The sequence below is a fragment of the Acartia tonsa genome, chromosome 9, assembly GCF_053477335.1.
Source record: "Acartia tonsa isolate MP-2025a chromosome 9, ASM5347733v1, whole genome shotgun sequence".
NCBI classification, from domain to species: domain Eukaryota; kingdom Metazoa; phylum Arthropoda; class Copepoda; order Calanoida; family Acartiidae; genus Acartia; species Acartia tonsa.
The window spans coordinates 4,163,496-4,187,820 of NC_137268.1; the positions used below are offsets into that span (position 1 = coordinate 4,163,496).

General features: G+C 30.6%; 1 protein-coding gene across 1 annotated transcript in view; it reads right to left on the minus strand.

Annotated features, from left to right (window-relative positions):
* LOC145328429 (uncharacterized) overlaps positions 1–24,325 on the minus strand; it is a 66,008-nt gene that overhangs the window by 22,594 nt on the left and 19,089 nt on the right. Inside the window, exons 4-11 of the mRNA XM_080172120.1 lie at positions 21,328–21,586; positions 17,272–17,341; positions 16,627–16,655; positions 15,693–15,853; positions 11,039–11,184; positions 10,689–10,795; positions 10,298–10,425; positions 9,659–9,819 (exon numbers count right to left, since the gene is read on the minus strand). Of these exons, the coding sequence (XP_080028246.1) occupies positions 9,659–9,819; positions 10,298–10,425; positions 10,689–10,795; positions 11,039–11,184; positions 15,693–15,853; positions 16,627–16,655; positions 17,272–17,341; positions 21,328–21,586 (1,061 nt within the window). The remainder of the gene's footprint in view (positions 1–9,658; positions 9,820–10,297; positions 10,426–10,688; positions 10,796–11,038; positions 11,185–15,692; positions 15,854–16,626; positions 16,656–17,271; positions 17,342–21,327; positions 21,587–24,325) is intronic.

Here is a 24,325-nt window from a genome sequence, read left to right on the forward strand (position 1 = left end):
ATATGCAGGGAGGGAGGGTAAATTAGGTTGTTTATTACAGTAGTCCCCAAAGTTTACTTATTACATTTTCTTTTTTGTTTGCTGAACAACTTTGGGGACTTTTATTGAATTTTGTTCAATTGATTCAGTTAAGTGCCCAAACATTTCAACAATTAATGGTAATTTACAGAAGGGTTAATTTTGAGAATCATCGTTAGGGTTGTACATCAATTATTCGGCCATTGTCTTATCCCTTTAGAACCCTGAGAATATGGGTGGTGGAAAGGTTTAATTAAATTTAGTTTTAATTATGCTTAACATTATGCTTTAACAGGATAACATACTGGACTATAATGTAACTAGCGGTAGGCCTTTGCATCGGGGACAGGGATGTGTTACATGAAGAAAACATGCTTACCTTCTGGCAGTTGAAAATTACCATAAATGGAACAAAATATGTTGTTTTATGGTAGAATATAGTATGATGATAATAAAGATTGCAAATGAAACTACTTTTTAAAAAAATGTTAGAATTGTTCTAACGATTTCAAACTTTGCATGATGACTCCTATAACAGCTAGGTATGATTTAGCAAGCGTAGCTACTCTATAATCGTAACCAGAAAGTCTGTAGGTCCATTAAAAACATGCTGATTTTAAAATTTTCAACAACAAAATTTTGTATGATATAATTATCCTATTTATCTGATTTTTTTGAATATTGAATCCTTGAACAACAAAATACAATATCAAAAGCGAGGGTTCTCTGTAATCAAATCATTAAAATGAAAATATGTCCTTATACTTCATCCTGTATGTATGACATTTTGCAACAAATTTATGTACAATTTGTTTATTTCGACTTTATTTAAATCAACGAAAAAAACTCTTAAATAATATATTTTGGCGATGGATGTATTGCTTGATCTATAAGTAATAGATCTAATATATCCATGTTTAAGAGTAAATACCAAAGAATTAAAAGTGGCCTCCTCCCTAATATTATAACAAGCACGAAAATATGCATAAAAATAGAGAATTTTAATTGAATAAAGAAGAAAATTAAGTCAAGATATTTACATAAATAAAGGAAATAAATTTATTCATTTGTAGGTAAGAGATACATAGAATATGATAACTTGAATACATACAAACAAAAAAGTAGAGTAAAATATTAAAAAACAAAGAATAGTTGAGATTTCGAGTAAGAAAATTATTTCTTAGGCAAAGCAAAGACTTAGAAAGCCCTACCTTTCATACCTACAGTTTCCAAATAAAAATTTTTGGAACCCGGTATTAGTGACGGACTGATTATGACGTAACAAAAAAAATTAGCCAATAAGAGGCCACTATGAATTTTACCATTGGTCAATAATGTCCTCTCATTGGCTAATTTTTTTTTGTTACGTCATAATCAGTCCGACACTAATACCGGGTTCAATTTTTGAAGTAAAATAAAAATATAAAAAATAAATATTAAAAAAATTTAAGAGGTGCATCGCATCTAAAAGAGAGAGAGAGAGAGAGAGAGAAGGCTCTTGTTCCTATTAATAGGTTTTTGACCAATTTCTGGATAAGCTTTCCATAAAATAACCATTTTTATATGAAATTTTATTTTCAAATTTTAAACAACAAACACACAATAACCTCAGTGGGTATATTGGATCTTAAACCAGTTTTTATTTTCATCAAAAAAGGAAAACTCGTAGCTGGCTACAGTAAGGATGTCCTCCTTTCATTCCCTTTACCCCATCCCCTTCCCTCCTACTAAATGACCCAACTGACCAATAAATGATGTCCATTTTAACAATCTAAATTGACGACAATGTTTCCCTTGTCACAATATCCATGTATATTCTATATCCATTATCCTTATATTAAAGTAACAGGATGTCTGTCTGTGTTTTTGTGTGTTTGTGTGTTTGTTTGTACCGAAGGATCTCGCTAACCGCTGAACCGATCGGGTTCTCATTAACAGGGTAGCTTCTCATAGATCCCGGGAAGGTTTATAACTATTTTCTTGGGGGGTGGGACACTCTTAACCCCCACCAAAAAAATAAAAATACCCCCCCCCCTCAAATTTTTCTTTTTCTTTTTAAAACTAAAATTAAAATAGTGGGATCGACTACCCCCCCCCCCAAAAAAAAAAAAAAACAATTTCTCCCCTAGATGCTAGGGGCACAGCCGCTAGTCCTTATATTAAAGTAACAGGATGTCTGTCTGTGTTTTTGTGTGTTTGTTTGTACCGAAGGATCTCGCTAACCGCTGAACCGATCGGGTTCTCATTAACAGGGTAGCTTATCATAGATCCCGGGAAGGTTTATAACTATTTTGGGGGAGGGTACCACCACCCTCCCAAGAGAAATAATAATAAATTTAAAGTTTTATTTTAAGTCTAGAGACTCCTCCGTAACATTGCGAGGTATCGTTAAAGGGACTCTTACGCAACATTTCGTAGAAACTTGAACGCAACAAAAAACCAAACATTTAAAGTGCCACTAGAGGCTTCTAGGGGGCGTAGCCGCTAGTAGTCTATAAACTAGCGCAGCAACAAATTTAAACAAACTTCAAACTAGTAATTCAATATTCAGTAAATGTAATGTTTAAACGACAATAAGTCAATTTTAGTCAATGCTTTTAGAACTAATAATTTTTAACAAAACTAACTCTCTTTTTTATAGAGCAACTCTTAATTTCAAATTTTAGCTTCTTTATGATTTTTTATAATTTGCAATGTATGAACATATATTTTTTAACCAAATTAGTCCGTGGCAGCATAGAAAATTGGTAAATATAGGCATTTTTAAAACACATTTTAAACACTTTTTTCCCCTAACTTCAGAAATTCTTTAAATTGTCTATTAAAAAAGTTAAACTAATGTTTGAAGGTGTTTGTCTGTCTGTACTGAAGAATCTCGGTAGCCGCTGAACCGATATGATTCTCCTTCATAATTTAGCCTTTCATAGGTCCTATGCATGTTTATAACTATTTTGGTAGAGGGTACCATCACCCTTCCAGGAGAAATCTTCCCTAACAAAAAATGACCCTTAATGATAATTTTTTATACTTATTATATTTAAACTAAAATTAATAATTAAGTGCCCCTAGAGGCCTAGCCGCTCGTAGTAGGTTTCATGATCGTATTCTAGGAGTATTAACTAATTAGGACTTATAACGGAATCTTTTAATAAACAAGGACGAACTCATTTTTTGCAGCTTTTAATGAATACCATCTAGCAATAAATGACACCCTAAAGTCCTAAGTCTATCAATATGTTAGTTTTTTTTCTGACCAGTAGATAGTAAAATCAATATACAGATAAACAATACATTTAAACTTCAATAAAACAAGAACTTTTTGATGCATCGTAGCTCTAATGCATCGATTTTCTAAACTTGAATTAAGTAGAAAAATAATATATTTTTCTCCTATTTTATTTGAAACCGATTAATATCCGGTGGATTAGAACCGGTTCTCATCCACACGAAAAAAACTCTGTCTAGCATCGTATCATATCAATCTTTCTACGAATATAAAAATTTACAATCATAAAATTAAAACCATTTTTTAGCCCGTGCCTTCGACATCTTGGGGCTAAAAAAAACTAGTTATAATCTTATAATTGTACACTCTATATCCGCGGAAAGCTGTTTAGAATACGATGAGAGAAATAACTATTCTCAAACAGAATCTCCTCCCTCCTTTTATCTACAGCATGACCCTTAAAAAAGTATTTTTAAGCATCTGCAGCCCTTATTTCTCAATGAATTATAAAAAAATGCTTATGTCCTTGTTCTCCATAGTATTCCACATAAGTAGATATAAAAATATTTTTTTTACCTCCATTAACACCGTAGATTTTTAGAGCTAAAGTTTTGAAAAAGTGACTGAGAAAAAGAATTTTTTTTTGTTTCTCTTATTTTTTGGATGGTTATATTATGTTTTTCTGGCAACTGAATAATGATACACAAAGAAAAACAAGTTAACTAATTATTTCTTTTTTATTCCACCAAAAAATATAAATTTTTAATGGCAAAAAATACTACTGAATGAATTGATTATTTGCAAATTTTAGATTATTTATTAACCCTTATTTGAGAAAAGGATTAATTATGACAGTTGCTCCGCCCCCTTTTTTGACATCTCAATTACTTAATAGGGGGTTAATTAAGCTTTTTAGACTAAAATATCATTATGTTTTAATTTTATTTTCTTTATAACTTTTTTGTTATTAAAGTTAGGATTGTGAAACAAAAACAATTTTCCTGCTATATTCATAAAGATTTATTTGGTTTTTTAATCTTAAACAATTTTGCCTAATAAGTAAGTTTTTCAAAATATCATTAAACTAAAAAGGCTCAAAAAATATGTGTAAAAAATGCTTTTTACTCAAAAACTAAATTTTTTATTTCATTTTTGTATAAAGTTTCTGCTAGTAACAAAAATAAAAGGATTTCTACCTTAATTTTGCTAAAAAAGTCGTTTTATGTTAAAAGTTACTTTTTCCTCAGTCACTTTTTCAAAACTTTAGCTCTAAAAATCTCCGGTGTTAATGGAGGTAAAAAAAATATTTTTATATCTACTTATGTGGAATACTATGGAGAACAAGGACATATGCATTTTTTTATAATTCATTGAGAAATAAGGGCTGCAGATGCTTAAAAATACTTTTTTGAGGGTCATGCTGTAAAAATGAAGGCATTAACAAATAGTACTATCTCCCTTTAATTTCAATTAATTTAAAAAGTACTGGAGAGGGTGTTCTGTGATCGCTTTAATGGAAACTACAAAAAATGTATATTAGATTTTTACAATCTAAATTTTTTTCTTGAAAAATCCACGATACATATTAAAGAAAAAAAATCCATGGTTATTATTTTTTAAAAATCTATGCAGCAATTTGGCAGTAAATATTTTGGCTATAATGTTTGCGTTGGTGGAACCAGAATCATTTTATTGGTGTTTATGTATTTTTTTTGTTTTTTTTCGATTTGCAATAATATATTTAAATTATTCAAAATATTTAATTAGACTATAAACCCATATAGAGTAAAAGTTAAAGAAAATCCATTTAGAAAATAACACTTTAATAAAGATCCTTTGTTTACATGACTTAAAACACGGTCAATTTTGGAACCTAGACTGCGAGAATGTATGCTTGTGATGCAAATTTAAAGAAAAAAGTTGCTAAAATAATTGTTTCATTATAATGTACGACAACTTCTGATTGATTTTTATCGTCAGTCAATAAAGATTTTAAAGACCTAAGCCAATCTTTAACCAAAATGAGTGACTTAAAGACTGGCGGCTTTAAACAGTCTTTAATTACAAGATAAGCTGCTTTAAGCAGCCCTTAACCACTACGTCTAGAAATAATAAAACAACTAATAAAGTTATTGAACAATTAGTTGTTGAAAGAAAAAGATAAATATTCAAGTACATTTTTTTAGCCAGGAAGGTAGTGGACACTTGAACTGCTAAGTTTTATAACTACGTTATTCTATTCGTTGGCTTAAAATCTTTTGGCAGTTTCATTGAATTTTGATTGGTTAGTTCAAAACTACAAGTGGTCAAACCTTTCACCAATAAGTTTAATCTACAGAAGGGGTAATTTTGTTTATCATTATTTATTATCACAATTGTATGTAATATATGAGTCTACGCTCACCGCGGCGTGATATATTCAATTAAATTTAAATTTGTGCTCCCCCTGTGATTGTGTAATATGTAAAATAAAAAGACTGTCCACTGGTGGTTTCCCACAAAGTGCCTTTTGAGCACAGAACTCAAACAACCCCCTCCCCTTATTTTTTTAATTCAAAAAAGGGTAATTCTTTTAATTTTTTTTCCTGCGCGGGTTCCTAACCATGCAAAGACTATTCCTGCGATGAACAAAACCTGCGGGTATACCTTGCACCCAATATAACCTTACCCAAAAATTTGTGGGAAAGTAAGTTTATTCTGAAGATAACGATCTTAGAAAATAATCAGAATTGTTTGTGATTTTCAGGAAGGTTTTATACGTTTTCTTATGATGGTTTTAAGCTTTTTGCCTGGCCTACCCTGCCCTTCCTCAGAGGATTGGTGCGACGCAACTAGTATTATCATACAATATCATGATACAATAAATCAATTAGCCTCTCACTAACTTAGATTCTAGTTACTCAAATATTTGTATAGGTATATTTTTTACAAAATTGGCCCATACAGTCCTATTTTTAATTTGCATCTATTTAATGCGTTACTTATCTTTTCAATGAAATAAATTAGTCTTTTTAGGGTCTCATAAAACCGCAAAAAGTGGTTCAAAAGGTGAAGGCAAAGGGGTGCTTACTTAATTTAAAATCTCTCAATAACCACCCTCAACTTTTAAAAAAAATACGATAGATTACCCCCTGAGACCTTTGAATATCCTCATTTTTACCCACTTAAAAATAAAAAAAGCTTGGACGTCCCTGGGAAGAGGCTATAAGAAGAAATAATACTAATTAAGCAAATATGATCTTATTAACCTATTAAATTTGACTAAAGCAATATCACATGGCAGCAGAAAAATAGCAAACAGATGTAAACAGTTTTGCTATAAAAATATTTTGCTTGTATTGTAAAAACATACAATATCTAAAGTAATGTCTTTTTTTGTGTTCCTACTGCTAACAAAATTTACATTGTACGTCAAGCATTAGCGTTTAGTAAAATTGTGAATAACGTAATAAAGTGATTCTTATGTAGATAAATATAATGAACTTTTAAATTGATTTACTTTTTAATCCTTCTATTATATAAAAAAAAACTGATTGAGTTCTCTTTATAGGGAAGCTTTACATAATTACGGGATTGTTTTAGCCTATACATTTTAGATTTGATCATTGGCATGGTTTTAGGCTATTTTTCTGCCCCTTATCTACCCATTTTAAATACAGAGTGTTCTATTTCAAAATTAAATTTACTTAAAAATATATCAAAATTTACTTTGGAATCAATTATTTTTTTAGCTACACTTCTTCTGGATGTATTAATTCTTGTTTTAATAGCCCTATACTGTGAATTATTATATTTTTAACAATAGCAATGAGCTTTTTATGTTTCAATATACCTTTGTTAAAGTGGTCAAAAATGCTCATAAAATGTTTTACTATAATACAATAATGTTCTTTAGATTACTGTTATGTATATTTTATTTTTAAGTATCTTAATTTTAATCTTAATTGTTAACTGCTGAATGCAGCTGCTAATAAGCCGCCAAACAGCTGACATGCATTTTATGGCAGCTAAAAATACTTTGTTTTAAAATGTTTAAACAGTTTTTTTTAAACCAAGGATAAAAAACATCCATAAGAAGCAAAGCTTAAAAAATCATAGAAGGAAATACGGTCAAATTGATTGAAAGAACAGATGTTCAGTAGTCATAACCATAAATAAATTCACTCAAAAATCACGAAACCTTTTACTTGTGTTTATTATATTTCGTAACATATCTGACAGACCGGCGGACCAAATAAACTATGTACATATATACTCATTAGTGTAAGGGATCTTTATTAAAAAAAATCAGCCGTCTATCTTGAAAATCACATTTTACCCATAGCATTACAGTCTGACGGACGGACGGACAGTCAAAGTAAAAGTAAATAGAAAAATTGTTTAACTAACCTTTACAACAATTTATTATTTTAGCACGTTACTGGAAGTGTTTAACTTTTTCAATCATTTTTTCTACATTAAGTAACTTTTGCTTTTCACAACTAAACACACACTTCAATATTTCACAATATTATATCCTATAAAATTAAAATTAAACTGGAACACTTTTTCGATAAAAATTAGTTGATAAGAAAAAGTGTAAGTGTAGTATATTGTATGCTAATTTAATAATATTTTTGAACAGTATGTCAAAATATCTAATGTTTAGTGTATGTTAATTGGGCTAAAGTACAGCTAAAAAAAATATTTTGTATAAACCAATCTTCTGACGGAAGTAAATCAAGCAATTTGAGCTTGGTCAGTTTAGACAATTTATTCAAACAACTTTATGATTTATTTATACATTTTTTATTCTATGAGCAATACACATCTTGTGGTTTTGTAAAAATTAAATAGACAGACTACGTCATTTGTAAGATTAGAATTATACATATGTACACATATAAAATCATATTTTTTGATGGCTTTATCAATTTTTATAATCTGATTTAATAAAAAAAATTCTATCAATTACAAGGATGGCAACATCCACAAAGAGAACCTAATAAATTCTGCCAGGCAAACATTAATAATTGAAGACTTTATGGATAGATAATTAAATGATTAAACAATGAATTCTTATTAATAAATGTTTTAAAATTCAAAATTAACTATTATAGAGTTTATAAGAGTTTTCCAGATTATATCTAATTGTTAAGATATCCTCATCCAAAATCAAATTATTCTAGTTTGCGTAAAGAAGGATGGACGGACATTAAATGTAGAAAAACTTTGCTTTGTAAAATAAAACAACCTACCTACTTTTTATCTATTAAATCAACTTAATCACCAACTTTAATAATATTTTTACATTTATAAAATAATGTGAATGTTATATTTTTGTGTAAAGCAGAACATAACTAAAAAATTGTTATTAACAATCAAATATAATTTATCTACACAACAAGGACAATTTTGTACATAATTAACACTGCTATAAAAGCGAAATTTTGCATCAAATTTATGTACATTTTTGTTTAGACTAATAGATTTAAATTCTGCATATTAAGTTTTGACATTAGACAAATGATAATGTTCGTTAGTCTTTATTTTAGAGCTTCATTTTAATGGATGTTGTCATCCTTGTTTATAAGGGAAGTTAACTTAGGAAGGTATTAATCATGATATTTTTGTAATACAATGCTTTACATATTTAATAATTGGTTTCGTTAATTTTTCTATTTCGTAGTTAAAGAGCAGCTTTTTAATTAATTAGTAGATAAGGGACGTATTTATAATAAAGATATGAATCAAAATATTATTTATATGACCTTTTTCACTTGTTACATTTTTTTTTGCAATAACACAAATAAGGAAGCTTGTAAAAGTGGCGGCACAGATTATGCCGTCAAAAAAATTAACCAATGAAAAAACCACTATAAATTTTACCATTTGTCAATTACAGTGTATACTGGCCTCTCATTAGTTAATTTTTTTGACGTCATAATCTGTGCCGCCACTTTTACTAGCTTCCAAGTGTGATTAATTTTATAGAAATACTGGTCCTGAAAATGTTTTAAAGCCATTTCAAGGACAATCATTTACAAAACAAGACTGTCTATAATCAAAAAAAAATTAGGGGTTAGGTAACTTATAAATAGTAGTATAACTAAATAGATAATAGATCATAAATGTAGATAATTATGAAAGTAGATAGGTAGGATAGCAAGATAGATAGTTACAATTAAAGATTGATATATATCTAATAGATGGATAAATAGATATAAAGATAAAGAGTAGCTTATAATTTTTAAAACATATGTTCACAAGCTAATTTAACACATTTTTAATGCATTATTTAATGTAATGAAATAATAGTTTACTATTTTTTATGACTCATATTTTATGTACGTTGCCATGTGTAACTTTTATGTAAGTATTAATATGTATTTAGCAAAGAATAATGATTTATAAAACAAATTTAGATGAACTAACCTTAGGTCAATTCTTTTGAGCACGCCAAGAACTGGTTTCATGCTTTTTAACTTTTTGGCGCCAAAATCTGTTGAGTCAGCTGATTCACATCTGATGACGTCACAGAATGGTTCCCGGAGCTTGTAGTCCAGAGCGCCACGACCAGTGAACACTATCAAGCTCTGAAATTCAAACGAAATTATAAGTCATGAAATATACAGGGTGGCCCGAAAAAAATTGTTTTCCGATTTTGGGAAACAACAATTTTTGCAGAGAATATGGACAGATAACTTTTTCATATTCCTTGGTTGTTTCTTTATACCGGAAAACGCAGTTAATTTGTGGCCACCGTGTACATTATTTTATATCTAGCTAATTTTATCAATCCTTATACTAAAGTAACAAAATGTCTGTTTGTCTGTGTGTTTGTGTGTCTGTGTGTTCGTGTGTCTGTGTATTTGTACCGAAGGATCTCGCTAACCGCTGAACCGATCGGGTTCTCCTTAACAGGTTAGCTACTCATAGGTCCCAGGAAGGTTTATAACTAATTTAGGGGAGGGTACCACCACCCCTTCCAAGAGGCCTCTAGGGGCGTAACCGCTAGTACATTTATATAGCAATTCGACTATTAGGTCTAGAAATACGTTTAGTAATAATTACCTTGTATTTCAAATCATCCGAGGTGATGAGAACAAAAGGATTTGACTCAAAAATGGCGCCTAATTGATGGAGCATGGGCAAGATGGCCGCCAACACAGGAAAACCCTTTGCAGACGATTCATTATGAACTAAATAATCAAAAAGTTTTTCTAAAGTTAGGGTCGGTCAGACTGTCCGTCTAACTGTTAGCTCTATAGCTCATTAATTTGGACATGTTAAAATCCTCCTGTAGATTTCAAACTTTGCCCGGTGATTCCTGTAAAAGTGGGATACCACTCTTTAACAGTATGAACGTCGATTCTCTTTTTAGAGCTTGGATTTTATGGATTTTGTTATCCTTGTTTGTATAGGTTTTACGTTATTTTATAACTATAATGAATATTTTCCTTGCGCTTAAGCCGCATGAACAGCTGTTGAGTGTAGTTCTTCCTTATATCCCTCCGCAGTTGATGATACCGCACTGTGTGACTTTCTCGTAGATTTTGTAACAATGGAGACCTATTAGAAAGAATATAAATTAATATTCTTGTTAATCAAGTTTTTATTAAAAATGCAGTAAAGATGCATACAAGTAAAACCCAACCTTTTAAACGCAGCATATGCCTTTCAATAATAGCAAACTTATATGGAAATTTACTCTACTAATGAGATCAAAAGCATTTTAGATTTGTGTTAACATGGATTTCTAACTTAAACTTAACAAAACAGGAGCAGTTAATCATTTAACTATATCAAACTTACCCAAGAGCCTGAATGATGTTATAAGCAGTGTTGAAGTTGTTGTACTTGATGCTGGTGTGGGCAATGTTGAGCATGTGGATAAATGCCTGACTCTTCTCGGAGTAACAGGTCTTGCTGGCTATACAGGTGTAAGCCCAATCCTCAACCTAAAATTTATAATTTATTTTTTTAATCTAGGAATGATTCTTGATAAATCTATCTTAGTAGCAAAGCTACCTTATTACTAATTTTGTCTGTCTGTATGTCAGTTCTTCTATATTGCTATAGCAGAAATTGTATTTGGTTGGCAGCTAATTATCATAGAATTTAAATAAAAGATTCCCTTCTCATATCTGCATCCAGTATAAAGCTTACTTAGTCCGTTAGTAAGTCGATTGCTCAAGGAGACATGAAACCTTATTTAATTGGCTGTTATCAAAGAGAGAATAAATAACTTTGAATCAAAAATGTTTCTTACATACTATTTACAACGATTTGTTACATTATTTCTTTACTAGCGGCTACGCCCCTAAAGGCCTCTCAATAAGACTAAACAAGACACTAAATAACAACGATGGCAACATCCATAAAAGTGAAGCTCTGAAATGAAAGGACAACGAACATTAACACTTGTAGATTGTCAGAACTGAATTAGCAGAATATAAATGCATTAGTACAAACAATATTGTAAGTAAATTTGCTGCAAAACTGCATAAATATATGATACTGTTTAAGGACATACTTACATTTTTGGGGATTGTTTATAAAGATGTTTCGATTAAAACATTGTACCTTGTGGTAATAGGAATCAGTTTTCAAAAAATTTGAAGAATCGGATAATTTTAACATACAAAAATTAGTTGTAAAAAAGTTAAAAATCGACATGGACATTTTGATATTGATTATAGAGTTGCTACGCTTTCTAGATTGCACCTAACTACTACAGGAATCAGCATGCAAAGTTTGGAATCGATAGGACAATTCTAACCTATTTAAATTAACGAAAAGAGCTAACTGTGACGTACGTACGGACGGACCGACCCTTATTATAGAAAAGCTTCGCTTTTAATGAAAAAGCAATTACATAAAAATTACAATCTGAATTACTCCAGAGTATGAACTGTAGTATGCAATGTTTCTTGCTTAGGAAGGGTCAAAGATCTACAAAAATCACATTGTATTCAGTTATGCCAAAAATTTGGGTAATTTGGGACGTGCATTGCAATTTGAAAATTATGTTTTGATAAATATCATAATCTTTTTAAATCTAAACATTTTTCTGTAAAATAAATTGTTTAACTATTCTGGGTTAAAGTTGAATTTTTGCTTTACTAACATTTTCAGAGCAATGCTTTTTTCATAATTTTTAGGATAATGATTCTCATGACGAACTAGGTACAACATTATAGGAGAAGCATCTCTATATTCAAGTCCTAAAATTGAAAGTATGACCTTAAGAAGTATCCTATATTAATGCAATTTAGGTAAACTCAAAAATCAATATTCTGTTTATTAAATTCTAACACTCTACAAGTGTTAATGTTCGTTTGTCTAACTGTCTAATTTTAGAGCTTTGCTTTTATGGATATGTTAAACTAAAATGCAATGCATTGTCCTAAATCCTAAAGAATAAGCCCTGGGAAAATAAAACAATTCTTATTAACCTATTCTTGCAATGGATATTATGATAGGGGAAACATTGTTGTAAATTTTGGTTGATTATTGGTCAGTTCCTTCATCCAGTTGGAGTGGAAGGGATAGGGTAAATGCCAAAATGGGTGCATGGAGGAATCGTTATTTTAGTCAGCTACAAGTTTCACTTTATTAGAGTACATGATAATCTGGTGTTAGATCCATGTAATAATAAACCCATTATTCTTGCATAGCTATTACTTACTTGCTCTCAATAAAGGGTGTTTCCTTAAAATGGATTTGAACAAGGATGGAACATTCCGAAAAAGTTGAGTTAATCAGAGAGAAAGACAAATGAACAAAATCACGCTTTTGATATACAAAAATTAAACATTTAGAAGTATGAGGAAAAGTTTATTGTAAGCAAAAATTGCTTCACATGCATGATGCCATTTCCATGAATGTGCTTACATTTAAATTCAAAACTTGATTGTACATTTATATGTTTCATATATTATATTGAGCCTAATTGTTCAAGGTATCCCCATTTCTAAAATTAAGTTAAATAGCTTATTTTATCATAAAAAAATATTTAAGGAAAAAAATAGAACACAGTAATAGTGTCTGACTGATTATGACGTAACAAAAAAATTAGCCAATGAGAGGCCACTATAAATTTTACCATTGGTCAATAACGGCCTCTCATTGGCTATTTTTTTTGTTACGTCATAATCAGTCAGACACTATAACTGTGTTCAAAAAAATAAGAATTGCCTTTTATATAGTGTTGCCAACGCTTACAAGATCATACCTGCCGTTACCAGGAATCGTCTTTCTAGTTTTATAATGGAAAAGACGATTAAATTCTCTAGTTAACACTCAGAGCTATCCGTTACGAACATACGGACAGAACAACAAACTTGTAAACACACTTTGCATTAAAAAAACTATATACATTTCTGACAGAAATAAAATATAAATTTTTGCTATTTAAGTGAGGTCTAAAAAGTACGTAAAATGGCCTACTTTAAAATTCATGAAGGTGTAATAATTGTTAAACACAAAAAGTGTCCTTCTGATGCTGTATCTATCTATAAGGTCTATATTCCATCATGTATTTAAAGGGATAAGACAATGGCTGATAAAATGATGTAAATCCCCAATGATCATTAACAAAATACCACTAGCTTCTGTAAATTAAAACTAGGGGTTAAAACGTGTGGACACTCCACTTAATGAACCAACCAATCAATATAAGTCCCCAAGTTGTTTGGGCCAACGAATAAGAAAACGTTGTTATACAACTTTGGGGACTGGTGTAATAAACAGCTCCAAGTACTCTGATGGTTCTTGATACATCATGAAGGCATAATAATTGTTGTGTGCGCAAAAAAGTGCCCCAAATGAAAAAGTTAGGAAAATTAGCATATTTTTTAGAGCCCCCCTTGAGCATTATTCTACAGTTAAAGTCATACATGGGTTCTGGTGACACAAAAAATACTTTATAAGGAGCTGTAGTCGGTAAAAAATGTATTTAATATAAAAAGAGTAGACGCTTAAATGATTTTAAATCGAGTTCATGAAAAATTTTGATGACATTTTAAGAAGAGACCTATAAAGTCTGAATGAAGTAGCTAAACTAAATAATGTGGATTTATTTAATATTAAAAGTTCAAAATTAACCATCTTACTGTTTAATTTTTTATGACAAAGCCCAAATTGTGTCAAAATGCGCCAAAAATCATCCATGTGACGTCATAAAAATGTGGGATTATCCATCTCTTTTTTTAGAGGTTTTCTTTCCCTTTTCTCTTCTCATCTTCCTCATTTTTATTACGTCAGTTGGATCATTTTTGACACAATTTTGGCTTTGTCATAAAAAATGTGAACAGTAAGATAGTTAATTTTAAACTTTTACCATTAAATAAATTTACAATATTTAGTGTAGCTACTCTATACAGAGTTTTTTAGGACTGTCCCTATAATGTAATCAAAATGTTTCATGAACTCGATTTTTCAAATTATTTACAAGATGCTGCGCCACTACGCGTCTATGCTAATTTTCCTAACTTTTTCATTTGGGGCTTTGTCATTTTTTATTGGTCGATTTTTGAGTCACCTTCCCCCCCCCCCCCCCCCCCTACTACTTTGTCAGACTTAAGGACAGGAAAACCAAGAAAATTGAAAGGTGGCTCATTTTGGTTTACCAGCCTCATAAAATATTATTGCTTTATCATTTCAAGGTTGGAAATACAGGTTTAGTTTTTTTATATAAAAAATTTAGTTTAGTCATGTTAGATTTTGTAAGGATTTTTTTTCTTTTTTTAAATTGTGATTTCTTTCAGTTTTTTCTTCAATTTAAAGGGGAAAATAAAAGTTAAGCTCCTCTAAAAATCAACTTTTCTGTATATTAGAGAATAGTTATTTGTTGCATCGTACTATAGACAGTTTCCGCGGATATTGAAATGGAATATTATAGGATTAAAACCAGTTTTGCAAGCCCCGAGGGGCCTAGGATCCGGGATAACAAAACTTTAATTTTCGTGGAAAACTGTCTTTAATAATATGCTTTATATCAATTTTTCAGTATGGCTAAGAACCGGTTCTGATCCAACGGATATTAATTGGTTTTGAAGCCATACATGAAAAGAGATAAAAAAAATTTTTGCGTCAATTTGGAAAAATTATATTCAAACTCAGTTTTGTTTCTAATTTATTTATCTTATTTTCCGGAGTAAAAATAAAGTTTTCATTTAAAATTGTAATTTAGTATATTTTTTCTTGATTTTAAGCATATTCAACAATCGGTTGATGACATTTCTGGTGGTGTACAAAATAGGGCAATTATGAAATATGCAAAACACTAATCAGATCTAAAATCATCATTTATTACAGCATGGTTCCGAATCCGATAAATATCTACTGTATTAAAACAGCTTCTGAGTCATACTAAAAAATCATTTAATAAAGAATTTTAGAATTTTTACTATTTATTTTACTATCCGCAGAAAACTGCGATGTGATAAGTAACTATTTTGATTACCTGATTAGCATAAACCTCAGCTCTAGACACCTCACACACATCTGCTGCCTTAGAATCATCTGCACATGTATTAATTCCATTGTCAATAGTAGCATCACAGTTGTGTAGTCTGTCTTCTGGCAGACATGTTAGTTCTATTGTAAATTCTGACATTAAGGCATCTAAAATATGAATTAGTCAATAGTTGGATAGACAGATGATTAAATATCCTTATACTAAAGTAACAGGATGTCTGTGTTTGGATGTTTGTACCGAAGGATCTCGCTAATCGCTTAACCGATCGGGTTCTCCTTAACAGGGTAGCTTCTCATAGGTCCCGGGAAGGTTTATAACTATTTTGGGGGAGGGTACCACCACTCTCCCAAGAGAAATGATAATAAATCGAAATTTTTATTTTAAGTATAGAAACTCCTACGTAACATTGCGAGTTATCGTATAAAGAGACTCTTTACGCAACTTATCGTAGAAATTTAAACGCAACAAAAAACCAAACATTTAAAGTGCCACTAGAGGCTTCTAGGGGCGTAGCTGGTAGTTTAGGTATAAAGTATAGAAACATAGCTGATAGAAAAAAATTAAGTGCTCTCCCACTAATTCCCTGTCGAGCACTTAACCTTCCCCTAGTTTAGAAAATATAGGTAAAGTTGCATTTCCTTAAAATAAAGTTACACAATCTGTGTGTGTGTGTCTGTTTGTACCGAAAGATCTCGCTACCCGATGAACCCATTTTTTTCTCTTTTACAAAGTAGCTTCTCATAGGTCTTAGGAAGGTTTACAACTATTCTGTACTTACTTTCTACAAGTGTGACAAAAATTTTTATTTAAAAAAACATTAAAGTAGGGGGGATGACTTCCCCCTTCATCCCCCCCCCTCCACTTCTGGGGTCTTTGTTGATATGTAGACATATCAGATGATATAAAAAAAAGACTTTACCTAAACTTGGATAGTTTTCTCGTTCTCTCTCCTATACGAATAAAATAATCAACATACATACAACTATATATAATCTTTTAGTTGAACACGAATACGCCAATGAAAAGTACATTATTATGCCCTTTTTGTTGGACTTATAGGGCTTTGATTCTTAGATCAAAAAAAACAATTTTATATTGTTTATCAAAATTAGGAAGGAAAAAGTAAGTCATAGAGTAGATGCTTTTTAACTAGGGGGAATTATCTTAAAAATTATAAAAGTCAATTTCCCACAACAGACCTGTAAACCATATTTTTATTTTTGCATAGATGGCAGACATTTGTAATTACCATAAAAAAAACTAATTAAAATAAGAGCAAGAGCAAAAATGGGATATAGTCCCTTTCGTGACATCGCACCTTATTGGGCGATTTTTCGTATTTTTCACAGCAGGTTTTCTCCTATTTCTTGCCCCTGCGGGGGGGGGGGGCTCTAACCCTGAGGGGCCAATTACCTAACCCTGTGGGGCAATCACCTAACCCAATATAACCTAACCTAACCTAAAATAACCTATAAAAAGCCTCTTTAAAAATACGACAAATCGCCCCTTAAGGTGCGATGTCACGAAAGGGACTATTCCCCAAAAATGTTGTCGATTGTTTTGTTCCTGTAAAACTAAGGCAACTTCTTCAGCTAGATGAATTTTTCCAGCCAATTCTGACAATAACTTCACATCTAAATTATAAAAAAACATTAATTTTGATTAGAACACAAAAAAGCATAGGTAATATATTTCAAGGGTTATTTTCTAAAAATCAAATCTTTTGTATACCTATTCACCATTAGACATTTAATACAAAGTCATACTAAAGATATTAAAATGATAGGTTCGAAACACCCCGTCATGACTAATGACGTTAAAAATAGTTCCAACTGCTATTATGTCAGGAACGCGACATTAATAGTTAAAGTAGGGGGAATGCCTTGGCCCAAAACAGGCGAAACTCAAAGGGTTTGTTGTCTGATGGGTGTTACTTAACCTAATACCTCGGGTGTTTGGACAGAAAAGGAGACATTTGGCTCTCCTTGGTTATCCTAGGTTGTTGGACCATGGCGTTTCATGTCATGGACAGCATCTCCGTCCATATGAGGTAATTGACGGGGTAAAAAAGGACATTAAAAATTTACCTATTGCGGCTATGTATGACACGTGAAACTAATAGTTAGAGTAGGGGAAAGCCTTGGCTCATAAATAGGCGCAACTTATTACTATGCACAGTTAGAACAAAGGTCATGTAATCAAAGGGTCAGTTGTAGCTTCGATGTTACTTGACCGAATATCCCATAATAGTAGTTAGAGTATCGCATCTCATTACAAGAAGAAATCGAAAGAGAATACCAAAATAATAATTTAACTAATAATTTAACTAATAAGTATCGGGAGAAGATTAATTATCTAATATCTTTCATTGAAAATCACTAGATCTATATGTAACATTTGAGATTTGAAGGTTTTAGATCAATTTAAACACACTGATATTTAATTTTAAAATACTAGCTTATAAAAAACATATTGTACCAAAATATGTAGTTAAATGTAGCATAATACTATCTTCTATACTTTATAATTTATATCTAAAGTGGCCAGTAACCATTCAAAACGGCAGAATAAATTTATTATCCTATTATATAAAGTAGTAAGCTTTTTTTGTCTGTAGCGAAGAATCTCGCCATCTGCTGAACCGATGTGATTCTCCTTTAGAGTAATGATTCGTAAAGATGGTTTTAGGCTATTTTATTTAAGTATATTTGAAGTCTGGGTATGGTTTTAGACTAAAATATCACAACGTCTAGAACACTGGTCTAGTCCAAAGCTGAAATATTTCACCTATGTTTTCAATTTTGAAAATAAATACATGCGGCGAATGCAATAATGATTATTTATAAAAAACTAGCTTGCATAAGAACCTTTTTTGAAATGGGAAATAATTATGACTGTTATAAACTACATGGAATAGAAAAACTTTTTAGAAACCAATGTTTGGGGGGGAAAAGCTAAGATTTTATTGATTTTTTTGGTGTTTTGTATTCCAACTAAAGTAGGTTGTTCCAAATATGTCCAAAATGTCAGATTTAAGGGTGCTTCAAAAATTACTAAAAAAGCTCAAAAATTTTAGATAAAAAACTAGCTTGATTTGCTTGTTTAAATCACTTAGAAATTCGATTATTAATGAAGATTTGTTCTACATATTAATATATAAATATACTAGCGGCTACACCCTCTAGAAGCCTCTAGGGGCACTTAAGGTAGAAGGGGGAAAAGTCGACCTCCTCCCATTTTAAATTTGAATTTCAAAAGAGTAAAAAACTATTTTTTTTAGAGGGAGGGGGTAAAGACACCCTCCCCAGAAATAGTTTAAAACCTTCCCAGGACCTATAAGAAGCTTCACTGTAAAGAAGAACAATATCGGTTCAGCGGTTAGAGAGATCCTTCGGGACAGACAAAAAACGCTTACTACTTTATATAATAGGATTTCGTTATGAAGCAGCAGTAGTTACTAATTTAAATGTTAGAGTTGAGATAGATTTAGAACTGTTAAAAGTGTTAGACAATATTTCATTTAAAAATCTTTAATGTTCATAGTAGCACCTTTACTTTTTTCTATTTACCACGACAGAATCCGTATTTTTACATGGGTAAAAAGATACATAAATTATATAGAATCATAAAATAGATAATTAAAGTAAAAGTATAGAGGGGTGCATTAGTTATATGTAACTTTGCCCACTGGGTGGGGACCCTGTCCCAATTTTTCATTAGTTCTTTAAATGAGCTTATAGCGTCGGAAATATAAACACAGCCAAGTCCCAACAAAAGAGCAGAAAACCATTTGCTAGCAGACTAAAATGGTCGCCACCAATTGGGTCAGTTAGTTGTCTGGATTATACATCTATACCTATACATTTATTTGCAGATATATTTATAAACATTTTATTAATTCTAATTAAATGTTAAATAACTTAACAACTCTTAATGAAGTAGGCCCGTCAGTCTGTCTTGTTTAATTATTCTTTTTCTCGTATTCATTCGAATCCGGTGGATAGGAACCGGTTCTTATCCATACGAAAAAACTATGTCTAGCATCGTATTATATCCAGTTTTCTACGAATATAGAAATGTACAATCATAAGATTAAAACCAGTTTTTTTTAGCCCGTGCCTTCGGCATCTCGGGGCTTAAAAAAACTGGTTTTAATCTTATAATTGTACATTCTATATCCGCGGAAAGCCGTTTATAATACGATGAAAGAAATAACTATTATTTAATTATCATTTGATCCCGGATTTCTTATACTTATAATGCACTGTGGTCTTAAAGTGGACAAAACCTTTCTAAAATATTTATTTTATTGTGTGACCGATAGACCGATGGACTTATTGAAGATCTTTTTAGTAGTAGCCAAGAAAGTCACAATTCTACCATAGGAATACAGCCAATTGGATGAACAGACATACACTTATTATATAATTATAGAGTAGCTTTGCTACGAATAAATAACAGTTGTAGGGTTCAACAGTTAAAAAGCCGCAGATAAGCAAATTCATGAGATTTTATTAATTTTTGTAGTTTTTTTTTATACGATTTTTTACAAAAATAATTTTGGATATCTGTCTACCATTTTTACTAATATTTTTATGAATCAGTTTGAGTGTTAAATAAATTTTATATAAGCCCAAAGTGAATTATTAAAAGTGAGATTTTTTCCCTAAATGTCAGGATTATAATAGGGCATTATATGCATCTAGGAGGGGTTTCTATATAGAATAGATAATAGAAAAAAAGATAGATAGACAGATATAGATAGAAATAAACATAAAGGAAAATAGATTATTTTATTTATCTTATGATTTCGATTGAACTATTGAACCAATTGATTTCTCCTTGTCAAGAAAGCTTCTAGGTCAATGGATAGTTTTAGGCTGTTCTACTTTTTAAAATTTTAGTCTTAGGATGTCTTTAGGCCATTTTTCTAAACCCCTATCCATCGAATATATAGAAACTACATGCAAGGGAAGCATCCGCTAGTTTTTATAGTTTAATCGAAATTTCATATGTCAAACATCAGATAACAAATAGAACATAGAAAAAATACATACATTTGTTAATTTTATGATGAAAAAATTTGCAATATATGAAATATTTTATAAAAAAAAATTGCTCTGAGTTTTTATTTTGTTCACTTTGCTTTTAATTTTAATCAACTAATCATTGATAAAATATCAATCTAAAATTTAAATTTTGATTTGAAATTAGGTTGTTACCTATATACACATGGTTTCCTAAAACAACTTTTTGAAATTGCAAACCAAATTAATAAAATAATTTAGATTTTTTTTTTCATTTTATGCCTTTTAATTCAATGTAATATTAATATTCAATTTTCCGTGTATAATGTAACAGATTTAAGATTTAATATTTAGGCAATCTGGTAGTTAATCAAAGTTTACAGTATATAATTTCTATTGTAATAATAATTGCTATTTTATTGATAAACAGATTGATACTGCAACCATTTTGGAAAGACTATAACTTAGAACCATCCTAAATTATACATAAATCTTCCCTGAAAAGTCTTTCCGATATCATTAAAAGTTATCCATTAAAATATCTGTCTATCATTTTATATTCTAATAAACATGTAAAATAATTCTAAAATTACCTCTATCTCTTGGTGAGGGAGCAACCCGTTGTTTATCCTTCATCCCCACGCCGGCCACAAAATACGTGGAATTAGACCGGATTTTGCGCTCCGGGCCCCCGACAAATCGTGTGGCGAAGTAGCGCACTTTGCCACCCGCATTCAACAGCCCATTTGTTGATGCTGTTGAGTGGTTGTGATGGGCTGTTGTTGGTCGGAGAGTGGAGCGCGGTTGACGAATGTTGACGGCGCACAGCTCGGGCAAAAGTCCGCGTAGAACCTGGAATAAATGAGTTTTTTTTTGAGTTAATTGATCATATTTAGGGGTTTGACAGATGCTTTAAAATAGATAGATAGATAGATGGTTTATTTACTAAGTATATTTGCGATAACTTTTATTTAATGAAATCTTCCAATTTTTAACATGTACAAAACGGCCTGCTTAATTGCTTCAAGATCCATGTCAGATCTATATAGGAAATAAATGTCTATAAACGAGCTCAAGTTTTCCAAGGAATATTTGTTTAAAACTCATAGTGCTCCAATAATCCATAATAAACTCTCATTGCCCTGAACGATAAGACCCATTATTTTACTTTATTAAAAATAAATTCCTTTTTTTAATTTCATGTTGCTATTTACCTTATATCAATGTATTTAATTTCTAATCATAAAAAAAGAAAATTTAAATTTATAAAATAATAAATGTAAGAAAACTCTGTTTTAAAAGAATTCGATTGTGGCGACATTTTGTGTGTTCAAATATTAAACTAAAATTGTAATCATCATCATTAACCCTTTGGTGATGTTAATGTAAAGAAAAATTATAATTTAAAAAATCTTTTTAAAATCATTTAGATTATTAAATATTTACTTTCTTTTAGATAGTAATGCCGGGTGAGGAAAATAGATTTATTGAGAAATAGATATGCATGTAGAAAACTAGCCAATAGGGAGATAATTATATCGAGCCAACTCTAGTCCTTTTATATGAAGAAGTAAGTTTCTTTTTGTCTTCAGCTTATTATTTTGAAAAATATTATACCAATTTAGTTATCTATTTTAGGGAATCTTTTGATAGGTTCTGAGGTGGTTTTAAGCCAATGAATTTTTAGATTTAAGACTGAGGATGGCTTTAAGCTATTTTTCTGTCCCTATTTGCAAGGGGCGTATCCGCTATAGTGTTCAGATAAAGAATTATACAAATACACATATGATAAGTTGGAATCTAAAGGAATTAATTAATGTAAACTCCCTATCATGATAAACAAAACTATACCTTCTGTAGATTAGAAATTCCAGTGTAAAATTTTAAGAAGTTTTAGTTTGTAAGACCCAATCAAGTTTTAAGCAAACAAATGAAAGAACTTTTTAAAAGCGAAGCATTTCTATAATTAGGGTCGGTCCATCCGTCCGTAACGGATAGCTTTATTCGCTTATTTAGGCATGTTAGAATTGTCCTATTGATTTCAAACTTTGCATGGTGATTCCTGTAGTAGTTAGGTACGATTTAGAAAGCGTAGCAACTCTATAATCATTACCAGAATGTCCGTACGTCCATTTTAAACATGTTGATTTTTTTTACTTTTTTAACAACAAATTTTCATGTGATCTAATAATCCGATAAACTTATTTTTGGTATACTGATTCCTGGGACAACAAAGTACAATATTATAAGCGAAGCAACTCTATAATCAAGTCCTAAAAATGTAAGTATGTCCATAAACATTATTCTGTATCAAGCAGTTTTACAACAATTTTATTTACAATTTTGCTTCGACATTTATACATTTATATTCTGATTATTTAGTTCTGACACTAAACAAGTGTTAGTGTCCGTTTGTCCTACCGTTTCAGTGCTTCGCTTTTATGGATGTTGTCATCCTTGTTTTTATAAAACTTTGTTGTTTATAAACATATTTAAATATTTAAGCTTTTTTTAATTGATTTTGATCGTAATGTCAACTTAAATATAATGTCATCTATTTGACATTAAGAGTTATAATAATTACGTATCGCATCGTATAATAGCCAGCTTTCCGCGGATATTAAAATGAAAAATAAAAAGATCTAAACTAGTTTCTGTTGGCTTCGAGGATCCGAAGGCCCATTTTAACAAAACTAGTATTGATTTTATGATTTATTTTATTTTATTAATCGTAGAAAATTTAATGTTTTACTACGGCTGCTATGGTTTCGAAGCCATACTGGGCATACTATTCATATTGAATAAGTGTTCTATTATTTAATTGTAGAGTAGTTTTGCTTATTGGAATACATATTTTGCTCTATAGGAAGCTTGTTTGATAGACATTTGTTAAATGTCTAAAATATACACATTTTTACAAGAACAATAATGTTCAATATAAGCGCAGCAATAATATTTAATTAATTTGTATGTATCCTATTATAAAAAGTAGTAGGCCTTTTTTGTCTGTAGCGAAGGACCTCGGTAACTGATATGGTTCTCCTTTACATTGAATCTTCTTATAAGTCCAGGGAAAGTTTTTAACTATTTTGGGGAAGGGTATTTCCACTCTCCTAATATATAAATATATATAAACAAGGATGACAACATCCATAAAAGCGAAGCACTGAAACGGTAGGACAAACGGACATTAACACTTGTATAGTGTCTGAACTGAATAATCAGAATATTAAAGTATAAGAGTCGAAGCAAAATTGTAAGTAAATTTGTCGAAAAACTGCTTAATATAGGATAATGTTTATGGACATACTTACATTTTTAGGACTGGATTTTATAAATGCTTCGCTTATAATATTATTATTTGTTGTCCCAGGAATCAATATACCAAAAATCAGATCAAACGGATAATTAGATCACATAAAAATTTGTTGTTAAAAAAGTAGAAAAATCAATATGTTTAAAATGGACGTACGGACATTCTAGTAATTATTATAGAGTTGCTAGTTACGCTTACTAAATCGTACCCAACTACTACAGGAATAATCATGCAAAGTTTGAAATCGATAGGACAATTCTAACATGCCTAAATTA